The 12,971-nt window shown below is 43.9% G+C and overlaps 1 protein-coding gene across 7 annotated transcripts in view; it reads right to left on the bottom strand.

The window, feature by feature from the left end:
• The window catches only part of apc (APC regulator of WNT signaling pathway), a 152,918-nt gene that overhangs the window by 59,276 nt on the left and 80,671 nt on the right, over nucleotides 1-12,971 (bottom strand). For 5 of the 7 annotated variants that reach the window (XM_033017429.1, XM_033017426.1, XM_033017428.1 and 2 more), the window contains one exon: nucleotides 11,523-11,613. The exons of 1 other annotated variant lie outside the window; for it this stretch is intronic. In XM_033017429.1, the coding sequence (XP_032873320.1) occupies nucleotides 11,523-11,613 (91 nt within the window). Of the gene's footprint in view, nucleotides 1-11,522; nucleotides 11,646-12,971 lie in introns of all 7 variants that reach the window. One more of the 7 variants, XM_033017433.1, reaches the window with a different exon arrangement.

Below are 12,971 nucleotides of genomic sequence, written 5' to 3'. Positions count from 1 at the left end.
CTTTTTTTCTCTCCCTTCCTCTCTCTCTTATTCCCTCCATCCCTCTCTACCTCCCTCTCTTGCTCCCTCTCGCTCCTTCTCTCCACCCCTGGCTCCCTCTCTCTCTCTCTCCCATTCTAGTTCCCTCTTTCTCCCTCTCGGCCCCTTGAGCCCACCCACCATTCTGTAAGATCAAGGCCAATCCCAATGTAACAGCAATCCCATCGCCCACTGGTAACTTTTCACCACTAGGCTTATCCAGAATTCTACCACTGCCTGAAAAATAATCAAAGGCTCAACTTCCACTGAGAAAGAGAATTCCAAAGACTCATTGTGATACAAGAATTTTCCCGAACAGTCTGTGACCCACAGCGCTGTGTCCATAGCTCTATGTTTAAAGCCCATAGCGCTGCAGCCGACAGCTCTTTGTTTACATTCCCACATGTTAAACTGACGGCGTTCTGTTTAAACCTTTGAGCGCCAACCGGCAGTGCTGTGTGTATTACCTTTACACCCCTTCACGGGCCGGATGCAGAAATTTCCCGAAATTATTCCATTTCCCTAAAATTACCCGAAGACAGCAGAATTTCCCGAATTTCTGGTAATTTCCTTCAAAGTGGAAACATTGCCGACATCTAGCAGTTTTCTTTATTAGCACTTCAGTCATTTCATTGGAAGATGTCACATTTCAAGAAGTCACATTGTCAAGAATCAAATTCAGTGTTTACTAATAAGAGCTTCAATTTCAGCTCATCAAGCGTTCAGGTTAATATGTTTTGTGATTTGTTTTTAAATTGATGAGCTGAAATTGAAGCTCTTATTAGTAAACACTGAATTTGATTCTTGACAATGTGACTTCTTGAAATGTGACATCTTCCAATGAAATTACTGAAGGAGAATGAATAATGAGCAGGAAATTAAAAAAAAAATCTTCATGAAATCCACAATTCAAACCTGCAAGCTTTATCTAGCTAACAGCACGAACCAATCAGGTTGCCCCTAAAATTCAGTGTAATTAGTTTGACATGCATCGTGCATTTTCACCCAGGTAAAAATTAGTAAAGGCCAGTTTCAAACAGTTCCAAAAAAATCTTGAAGGTATATTCAAAAATCATAACTTCTTATGCTGTCATGGAAAGGGATTTCTCATATGAAAACATTCCAAGCAGCAGGAGCTACATTTCAATAATTTGCGGAACCTAAGGTTACGTCAGCTTTCCTTCACTTGCTGACTTAGAGTGTCACAGAGCCTTGCAGAATGGAATCAGGACCGTGGGCCCAATTTGTTCATGCCAACCAAGCTGGCATTCTGGGATAGCCCCATTTGCCCACATTTGGAATATTTCCAATGTCTTTTGAAAGTCATATCAACTATAGCTCTTGACCATAAACTTGAGCATAAAAACCTAGCTGACAATTTACACCAAAACTATTGAAGGCATACCCCACTGTCAAAGATGTTGTCTTTTCCAGATTAAAATCAAACCGTGGTTTCAGCCGCTCATGGATGCAAAAGTATGGTGCACAAATGGACCCCAAGATTTTTTCTGAACAGCCTGCTTCAATGATGGATCTGCCTCTGTGAGTATCAAGCAGAACACCCACCAATCCAAGTCTGTGTCTACCTACAGCAAGATGCTGAAGCTGATTGCTAATCAGCAAGTATCTATGCAACACCTGACTTTCCTGCAAAGATAGGGTCATAAGTGATAGGAGTAGAATTAGGCCATTCGGCCCATCAAGTCTACTGCCATTCAATCTATTTTAGTGGATAGATTAGAGGGCTCGTCTAGGGAGGCTATTTGGGTGGAACTGAGAAATGGGAAAGGGGTAGCAACACTTATAGGGGTGTATTATAGACCGCCAAATGGGGAGCGAGAATTGGAAGAGCAAATGTAAGGAGATTGCAGATATTAGTAGTAAGCACAAGGTAGTGATTGTGGGAGATTTCAATTTTCCACACAGACTGGGAAACACATTCTGTAAATGGGCTGGATGGGTTGGAGTTTGTAAAATGTGTGCAGGATAGTTTTTTGCAGCAATACATAGAGGTACCTACTAGAGAAGGGGCAGTGCTGGACCTCCTGTTAGGAAATGAGACGGGTCAGGTGGCAGAGGTATGCGTTGGGGAACAGTTCGGGACCAGTGATCACAATACCATTAGTTTCAATATAATTATGGAGAGGGTCAGAACTGGACCTAGGGTTGAGATTTTTGATTGGAGAAAGGCTAACTTTGAGGAGATGCGAAAGGATTTAAAAGGAGTAAATTGGGACAGTTTGTTTTATGGGAAAGATGTGGAAGAGAAATGGAGGACATTTAAAGGTGAAATTTTAAGAGTACAGAATCTTTATGTCCCTGTTTGGTTGAAAGGAAATAGTAAAAATTGGAAAGAGCCATGGTTTTCAAGGGAAATTGGACACTTGGTTCGGAAAAAGAGAGAGATCTACAATAATTATAGGCAGCATGGAGTAAATGAGGTGCTTGAGGAGTATAAAGAATGTAAAAATAATCTTAAGAAAGAAATTAGAAAAGCTAAAAGAAGATATGAGGTTGCTTTGGCAAGTGTGAAAGTAAATCCAAAGGGTTTCTACAGCTATATTAATAGCAAAAGGATAACGAGGGATAAAATTGGTCCATTAGAGAGTCAGAGTCAGAGTGGACAGCTATCTGCAGAGCCAAAAGAGATGGGGGAGATATTGAACAATTTATTTTCTTCGGTATTCACCAAAGGAAAAGGATATTGAATTATGTGAGGTAAGGGAAACAAGTAGAGAAGCTATGGAAACTATGAGATTCAAAGAAGAGGAAATACTGACACTTTTGAAAAATATAAAAGTGGATACGTCTCCAGGTCCGGACAGGATATTCCCTAGGACATTGAGGGAAGTTAGTGTAGAAATAGCAGGGGCTATGACAGAAATATTTCAAATGTCATTAGAAACGGGAATAGTGCCGGAGGATTGGCGTACTGCGCATGTTGTTCCATTGTTTAAAAAGGGGTCTAAGAGTAAACCAAGCAATTATAGACCTGTTAGTTTGACGTCAGTGGTGGGCAAATTAATGGAAAGGATACTTAGAGATAATACATATAAGCATCTGGATAAACAGGGTCTGATTAGGAACAGTCAACATGGATTTGTGCCTGGAAGGTCATGTTTGACTAATCTTCTTGAATTTTTTGAAGAGGTTACTCGGGAAATTGATGAGGGTAAAGCAGTGGATGTTGTATATATGGACTTCAGTAAGGCCTTTGACAAGGTTCCTCACGGAAGGTTGGTTAAGAAAGTTCAATTGTTGGGTATTAATGGTGGCGTAGCAAGATGGATTCAACAGTGGCTGAATGGGAGATGCCAGAGATTAATGGTGGATGGTTGTTTGTCAGGTTGGAGGCCAGTGACTAGTGGGGTGCCACAGGGATCTGTGTTGGGTCCACTGTTGTTTGTCATGTACATCAATGATCTGGATGATGGTGTGGTAAATTGGATTAGTAAGTATGCAGATGATACTAAGATAGGTGGGGTTGTGGATAATGAAGTAGATTTTCAAAGTCTACAGAGAGATTTATGCCAGTTGGAAGAGTGGGCTGAAAGATGGCAGATGGAGTTTAATGCTGATAAGTGTGAGGTGCTACATCTTGTCAGGACAAATCAAAATAGGATGTACATGGTAAATGGTAGGGAATTGAAGAATGCAGGTGAACAGAGGGATCTGGGAATAACTGTGCACAGTTCCCTGAAAGTGGAATCTCATGTAGATATGGTGGTAAAGAAAGCTTTTGGTGTGCTGGCCTTTATAAATCAGAGCATTGAGTATAGAAGTTGGGATGTAATGTTAAAATTGTACAAGGCATTGGTGAGGCCAATTCTGGAGTATGGTGTACAATTTTGGTCGCCTAATTATAGGAAGGATGTCAACAAAATAGAGAGAGTACAGAGGAGATTTACTAGAATGTTGCCTGGGTTTCAGCAACTAGGTTACAGAGAAAGGTTGAACAAGTTAGGGCTTTATTCTTTGGAGCGCAGATGGTTAAGGGGGGACTTGATAGAGGTCTTTAAAATGATGAGAGGGATAGACAGAGTTGACGTGGATAAGCTTTTCCCACTGAGAGTAGGGAAGCTTCAAACAAGGGGACATGACTTGAGAATTAAGGGACAGAAGTTTAGGGGTAACATGAGGGGGAACTTCTTTACTCAGAGAGTGGTGACTGTGTGGAATGAGCTTCCAGTGAAGGTGGTGGAGGCAGGTTTGTTTTTATCATTTAAAAATAAATTGGATAGTTATATGGACGGGAAAGGAATGGAGGGTTATGGTCTGAGCGCAGGTATATGGGACTAGGGGAGAATACGTGTTCGGCACGGACTAGAAGGGTCGAGATGGCCTGTTTCCGTGCTGTAATTGTTATATGGTTATATGGTTAATCATGGCTGATCTATCTCTCCCTCCTAACCCCATTCTCCAACCTTCTCCCCATAACCTGACACCTGAAATAGTCAAGGATCTATCTTTCTCTGCTTTAAAAATATCCACTGACATGAACTCCACAGCTTTCTGTGGCAAAGAATTCCACAGATTCACCCCCCTCTGACTAAAGACATTTCTCTTCATCTCCTGCAAGTAAATAGCAGAATAGACAAAGGAGAGTCAGTGGATGTGGTTTACCTGGATTTTCAGAAGGCCTTTGATAAGATGCTGCATATGAGGCTGTTAAAGAGCCCATGGTATCAGAGGGAAGATACAGGTTGGCTGGTAGCAGAGGCAAAGAGTGGCAATATAGGGGGCGTTTTCTGGTTACCTGCCGATGACTAGTGGTGTTCTGCAGGGCTCGGTGCTGGGGCCATTACTCTTCACATTGTGTATCAATGATTTAGATGAGTGAATTGAAAGCTTTGTCCAGCGTTCAGTTTAATGTATTGTCACGTATACCAAGGTACAGTGAAAAGCTTTTGTTGTGTGCTTATCCAGGTTGCTTAAGAGTCGTTGGAGACCTGCTGAACTTCCTCAGCCCACTGAGGAAATAGAGACCTTGGTGTACTTTCTTAGTTGCAGCATCAATGTGGTTGGTGCAGGATAAATTGTTGATCTTGTCTATGACAAGGAAGTTGAAACTTTCAGCTATCTCCACTTCACCATCAATGCTGACCAATTATTTGCTGAAGACAATAACTAGCTCATTTATCTTGTTGCCAATGAGGGAGAGATTGTGGCCAAGTTTGTAGATGATAGCATGATAGCTGGTGGGGCAGGTCGTGTAGAGGAAGAAGGGATTCTGCTGAAGGACTTGGACAGGTTGGGAGAGTGGGCAGAGAAGTGGTAGAAAGAATACATTGTAGAAAAGTGTGCAGTCATGCACTCTGGTAGTTGGAATAAAGGTCTACACTATTTTCTAAATGAGGAAAGGATTCAGAATTTAAAGGTGCAAATGGACTTGGGAGTGCTGGTGCAGGATTCCCAAAAGATAAATTTGCAAGTTGAATCGGTAGTAAGGAAGATAAATGCAATGTTAGCATTTATTTTGAGTGGACTAGAACATAAAAACAGGGATATAATGCTAATCCTTTACAAGGCACTGGACAGACAGCATTTGGAATACTGTGAGTAGTTTTGCGCCCTTTTTCTGAGGAGGGATGTGCTGGTGTTGGGGAGGGTCCAGAGGAGGTTTATGAGAATGATCCCAAGGATTATTGGGTTAACGTATGTTAAGCATTGATGGCACTGTGCATGTACTCTTGGAGATTTGGATGAGGGGGGACTTCATTGAAACTTACCGAATAGCAAAATACCTGGATAGTGTGGATGTGGAGAGGATGTTTAGGATCAAAGAGGTCCTTCTGCAGTTGTACAGGGCACTAGTGAGACCACACCTGGAGTATTGTGTGCAGTTTTGGTCCCCTAATTTGAGGAAGGACATTCTTACTATTGAGGGAGTGCAGCATAGGTTTTCAAGGTTAATTCCCAGGATGGCGGGACTGTCATATGCTGAGAGAATGGAGCGGCTGGGCTTGTACACTCTGGAGTTTAGAAGGATGAGAGGGTATCTTATTGAAACATACAAGATTGTTAAGGGTTTGGACACGCTAGAGGCAGGAAACATGTTCTCGATGTTGGGGGAGTCCAGAACCAGGGACCACAGTTTAAGAATGAGGGGTAAGCCATTTAGAACGGAGACGAGGAAACACTTTTTCTCACAGAGAGTTGTGAGTCTGTGGAATTCTCTGCCTCAGAAGGCGGTGGAGGCCTGTTCTATGGATACTTTCAAGAGAGAGCTAGATAGGGTCTTAAAGATAGCGGAGTCAGGGGATATGGGGAGAAGACAGGAACGGGGTACTGATTGGGGATGATCAGCCATGATCACATTGAATGGCGGTGCTGGCTCGAAGGGCCGAATGACCTACTCCTGCACCTATTGTCTATTGTTTCCACTAGGGTGAGAATTTAGGACCAGAGGGCACAGCATCAGAATAAAGTAATGAGATGACGTGGAATTTCTTTAGTCAGAGGGTGGCGAGTTTGTGGAATTTATTGCCAAGGATAGCTGTGGAGGCTGTCATTTGGTATTTTTAAAGCGGTGATTGACAAATTCGTGATTAGTAAGGTTGTCAATGGTTATGGAGAAAAGGCAGGAGAATGGAGTTGAAAGGTAAAGATAGATCAGCCATAATTGAATTGTAGACTAGACTCAATGAGCCAAATGCTCTAATTCTGCTGGGATGACTTATGAACTATAAACTTACCTTATTGCGGCCCTTGGACTTTTTATCTGCGCTTTCACTGGAGCTGTAACACTATAATGTTGTAACACTATATTCTACACTCAGTTTAGTTTAGTTTAGAGATACAACTGGAAACAGGACCTCTGGCCTACCAGCTCCTCACCCCTGTACACTAGTTCTATCCTACACACGAGGAACAATTTACAGAAGCCAATTAACCGACAAACATGCTTGTCTTTAGGAATGTGGTAGGAAACCGGAATACCCAGAGAAATCCCAAGCTGTCACAGGGAGAACACACAAACTCCAGAGCACCAATAGTCAGGATCGAACACGAATCTCTGGTGCTGTAAGGCAGCGACTCTAACTGATGCACCACTGTGTCGCCCCCCAGTGGTATTGTTCTCTGTGTACAACCTGTTGAAATAGTGTATGGCTTGATTATACAGGTGCACAACCTTTTATCCGAAAGCCTTGGGACCAGACACTTTTCGTAATTCAGAATTTGTCGGTCTTCGGAATGGAAATTTTTTAGCGTAGATTTTAATGGCTGGCTCAGTGGTAGAGTGCTCGGCTCATATCCGCAAGGTCGCAAGTTTGCGCCTTGATCCTGGCAGTTACTCGATCGCGAGTTTGAGTCTTCAATGTCGTTTTTTCTTGCAGAATAAATGTTTGTATGAAATACAGTGTAGGAGAAGTGTACTGACTGTGTGGGCAGAACTTTGGAAGTGATTGCCCACCAGTCTAAAAAGCCGCTGTGTCTCCCTGTCCCTGGGATAGCAGGGGGCGATCAAACAGCACAATACCCCTCTCCCCCTCCAACTCCAGAGGAATCCGCTCCCCGATGGGCCGCTACCAAAGATCATAGAGGAGCTCCTCTATGATCTTTGGCCACTACAGCGACAAGTGGCAGTTCGCCCTCAGCCCGAGCTGCGCCCCCTCATCCGCCACCCCAAGAACAAGACGTACCTTGCACACCATCAGCTTCTGCCCCTACGTGTTCCTCTGAAGTTGGAGCAGGGCTGGGCTGGAGTTGCTGCTGGCTGTGGGTCTCTGGGATCTCCGTGCTTGCAGTGGGCCTGGGGGTCGGTGGGCGGCGGTGGGAGCTGTGGAGCCTGTGGACCTACGGACCTACCTCCGTGGAGCTAGCCAGCTTCGGAGCGCGGAGAGCTGCGGGGGCGAGCTGCTGCGACCCGACTCCGGTGGATGGTGACACCGGGAGCTCGCGGGTCTCCGGTGGGAGACTGCTTTGCGGGGCACCGGTAGCGGCGACTTCTCCCGCCCGAATTACGGGGTTGAGAGCAAACATCATAGAGGTTGAGAGCGACCTGGAGGGGGGCCTTACAACGCCCGGCGCGGCTGTAAATTGCCGCGGACTTGCTAGCGCCCGCCGGGGGCTCCAACATCAAGACCGGGGCAGGGCCCTACATCTCCCGGCGTGGCTTTGAGTGGCCGCTCCCCGATGGGCCCCTACGACGCCCCGAGCTGCGCCCCGTCATCCGCAACCCAGGTTCCTCTGTAGTTGGAGTGGGGCTGGGCTGGGCTGCTGCTGGCTGTGGGTCTCTGGGATCTCCGTGCTTGCGGTGGGCCTGGTGGTCGGTGTCCAATTGGTCCTGGCACGGTCCTGCTGCAATCGCCGACGTGAAGACAGTGCAAAGCCCCCGCGCCGGTGCAATGGGCGGGGAGCTGGAGAGGGGAGGGAAGGGGTCACACACATGGCCGGGAAGCAGAGGGGTGTAGGTGGGGTGATACTGAAGCGAGCGACAATCTGCTGCTGCCTGCCCCGCTGAGTTAAAAAGTTCCCACGCAAGACTCACGAAACACTGTATATCGTGAGTCTACCGTGGGAACTTTTTAATTCAGCGGGCAGGCAGCAGCATATTGTCAATTATTAACCCTCCCGCGCAATATACCCTCATCTTCTCTTTTATGAATGGGGATTTAGTTCCCCTTTCTTCGAGGACCGACCGGAGGTTCCGCTGTCACCTCTGCGGGCCGCCCTCGGTGAACGTTTTCAAGGACCTTTCTTCAAGGACCGAAAAAATGGCCGCTATTCGGAGGTTTTCGTTATTTGGATCTTCGGATAAAAGGTTGTGCACCTGTACTGGTGTACATTGAGCAGTTTCTTTAACGATTTCTCCAGCAAAGGATTGGGGTTGACAATCAGTCAAACTACCTTTCCCCTTCAACTTTTACCTAGATCCTAATAAAGCACAAATATTTATCTTGTGTAGTTACTAATCAGAAAAATATCTTAATATAATCAAATAAAGCATGGGGTTCCATTTGCAAAAAACCCTCTCATTCCTGTCACACCATGAGCATACAAACTTTTTACCACTGCATACCAGCATCCACTGTTATCAGACTAAAGCACTCTCTGCAGAGGAATAGAGAAATAAGCCAAAATAAAACTTAAATCCTCCAATGGCTGGAATCATAACTAATAGAAAGGAAAAGGTAATCAGAAACTGACATTACACCCTTAGGACAGGTATTAAGAGATTGTCAAGGATGTCTTCCTCACACAAACCATTTTTGTCAGATTCTTCATTAATGACCACCTCTGATGTAAAGAGTAACACTGCTTGGCAACAATTCACAATTCTCCGATGAAGCAGCCTCAGTCAGCCACAATGAAGCAGCCTCAGTCAGCTGCAACATCCAAGATGTGTTGACATGGAAAGTGACATTGGAGTCACATAGCTTTCAGGCAGTGACAATCCCTACTATGAGAAAAGTCATCTCATATTTATCTTCCTTTTCAATGACAGTACCATCACTGATATATTCACTTTCAATATCATGAACAAAATCAGATATATTAACAATGAGGCTCCGTACGGATATGTTCTCAGCCCCTTTCTTTTCTCCTTGTACATCCGCGACTGCGAACCCATGTAAAAATCTAATTCCATTTTCAAATTTGCAGATGACACCACCATTGTGGGCTGGATATCAAATAATGATGAGACTGAGTACAGGAAAGAGATTGAGAACCTCGTGTCCTGGTGTCGAGATAACAACCTTTCTCAGTCTGAAGAAGGGTCTCGACCCGAAACGTCACCCATTCCTTCTCTCCAGAGATACTGCCTACCCCATTGAGTTGCTCCAGCTTTTTGTGTCAAAATTTCTCTCGCCGTCAGCAAGACTTCAGGAAACAAAGCGGGACGCATACCCCAATTTGCATTGATGGTGCAGAAGTAGAGATGGTTGAAAACTTCTAATTCCCCTGAGTCAATATCACCAACAACTTCTCCTGTACCACCCACATTGAAGCAATGTCCAAGAAGGCATATCAACACCTCTACTTCCTTGAAAAGCTTAGGAACTTTGGCATGTCCCCTACAACTCTCTCCAACTTCTACAGATGGACCATGGAAAGTATTTTATCGGGATGCATCACAGCTTGGTTTGGGAACAGCTCCATCCACGACCGTACAAAATTGTTGCGAATTGTGGACGCATCCCAGGCCATCACACAAACCAACCTCCACCTATTGATTCCATTTGTACCTCACACTGCCTCGGCGAGGCCAGCAGCATAATCAAGGACGAGTTGCACCCTGGCCACTCCCTCTTCTCCCCTCTCCCATCAGGCAAAAAGTACAGAAGTGTGAAAACACACACTTCCAGATTCAGGGACAGTTTCTTCCCAGCTGTTTTTAGCAGGCAACTTAATAATCCTACCACAACCAGAGAGCAGGGCTGAACTACCATCTACCTCTTTGATGTCCCTCGGAGTATCTTTGGCCGTACTTTGCACTAAACGTTATTCCCATATCATGTATATATACACTGTAAATGGATTGATTGTAATCATGTATTGTCGTTCACCTGACGGGTAGCGCGCAACAAAAAGCTTTTCACTGTATCTCGGTACATGTGACAATAAACTAAACCGCACTAAAGGTTGTAATCAGATGTTTTGTGATAAATGGCCTGATCTCTCAAAGGCTTTCTGGCATAATTGAGATACAAGAATGAGGCTGCGGCAAGACCATAAAGCATTGAGAAAAACTATTTGAGGACAAGATTTGACAAGATCTTCAGAACTTTACACAGCAGTGGTATTAGGCATAAGAAGGCAGCATTGGGTCAAGCACTGGAGGAGCAATGATTGGGGGCTATAATTTGATAAATACTATTCTCATTTTAAATGCCAAATTTTCCACATCGTAAGACTGAAAAAATTTAAGAAACTAATGCAAGTGATTGAAGGAGCTGTTAAGTAACAGTGGATCTGTCTACCTGAAGAGATAAATTTCATAAGAGCAAATTTGCAGAGGATACAATACAGCAACCATTGAAAATTTGCTTTGTAGCAATATATGAGCAGTATAATTTGTCATTTGGTCCATTCTGGTGCTACAGGATATGGCACAAACAGATAGCAGTCAAGCAACAAAAGCAATCAGCTTACAACACTGAAACTTGAAGTGTATTCCAGCTATTTAAAGCTCAGACTCTCAACCTCTTTCCATTATTAATATAAAGTAAACAAATCACTCAAAATCAAGGGTAGTGTATTTCGAAATTCATTAAAATATTTTCCGTACTCAGATTGAAACTGCTAATTGGGAGAAGAATGTGCATTAGGCACTGCAAAAAACTGTAGATATCCAAATATAATTGGAGATCCCAGACAAAAACAAAATCAGATGAGGAAACTGCAAAACTATCTCTCATGTATTGGTCAGATCATTTCAAAAATAATCTGAAAAATACCACCAAAGCTTCCTTTATAATATTGAAGCTATGTCGTTCAATGGCTATGAAACTGAAAGTGCAATAAAATGTTTAGTGTATGTATTTGGCTACAAGACTTACCTTTTAGTCGCTCTAGTAGATCAATCTGTCCAGCAGAAGCCAGAGCCAGAGCCTCGTCTTCAATGCTACCCTGCAGTTGCTTCAGGACCTCCTGCAGCACGAAGTGAAGCACAATCAGAATGGCTGTAAACATAGCAAAACCCAACGTATAAGACAGGCTGCACAATGCACAGCAGCCATATACTGGAGCACCCAGCTGCAAAGTACAAATACCAAGAACATGGAAACAGGCCTTTCAGCCCAGCTTGCCCATGCCAACCATTCATCTACGTTAGTCCCATTTGCCTGCATTTGACCCGTATCCTTCTAAACCTCTCCTATCCACATTCATTAGGCCACCCCCCCACCCTTGCCACCCTTCCTTCCCCCCCGTGTGAAAAAGTTGCCGCTCAGGTTCCCCTCAAATTTCTCCCCTCTCACCTTAAATCTATGTTCTCTAGTTCTTGCCTCCACTACCAGGTTAAAAAAAATCTCATTCATTCTACCTATTCCCCTCATGATTTTATGCACTTCTAAGATCATCCCTTAATCTCCTGCGCTCCAAGGAATAAAGTCCTAGTCTGCCGACCTCTTCCTATAAGCTCAGGTCCTTGAGTCCTGGCAATTTCCTTGTACATTTTCTCTGCACCATTTCCATCTTAATGACATACTAATGCTGTACCAATATTTTCACTTTCTTAGTAAAATACTGTACTGTGTTCTGAAACTATTTTTTAATTTCCTTAAGCTGCATATGCAAGGTATAAGGAAAATGCTCCTTTCAGATTTTTGGCAGATGACTCACTGAACTAACAGGAGTATAAGGTAGACATAAAAAGCTGGAGAAACTCAGCGGGTGAGGCAGCATCTATGGAGAGAAGGAATGGGTGATGTTTCGGCTCGAGACCCTTCTTCAGACAGAAGTATAATGTTGATTTACAGAAGGAAATTATTTTTTCACTATACCTGTGACATTAATAAACTGAACTAACCAAATAAGCTGATGGACTACAAGTAGTTCTACGACAATACAATAGTTGTGTGCCAAGGAAGTCAGAAAAATAATTGTGACAATAGAACAAAGCGGGGGGGGGGGGGGGGGGGGGGGGGGGTTAGGGACTAGAGTTTCAGAATAAAAGTTATTTGTCAAGCAAGATTTTCAAAAATAATTGTGACCATTATGTTCTGGGTTAGGGAAGTCTATAGGCTCCTCATTCTCTGACTGAATAAATTTCTCATCACAATCCTAAGTAACAGTATCCCAATACCCCGCTCCTAGTTCTAGATCCCCTACCAAGGGAAACATCCAGCTGTCCAGCCAACTACATTTTTGTTACATCTCAATGGGATCTCTTCTTGTTCGTCCATACTTTAGTGAATGCCGGCCTATTTGACCCAATTTCTCCTATGATAGTTTGCCATCGAAGGAATCACTCTGATGAACCTTCATTGTATTCCATCCATGAAAAT

Source organism: Amblyraja radiata, chromosome 3 (assembly GCF_010909765.2).
Source record: "Amblyraja radiata isolate CabotCenter1 chromosome 3, sAmbRad1.1.pri, whole genome shotgun sequence".
In the NCBI taxonomy this organism is placed as follows: Eukaryota; Metazoa; Chordata; class Chondrichthyes; order Rajiformes; family Rajidae; genus Amblyraja; species Amblyraja radiata.
Note: the sequence above shows the minus strand (reverse complement) of the source record. Positions and strands in the feature narration are given on the sequence as shown.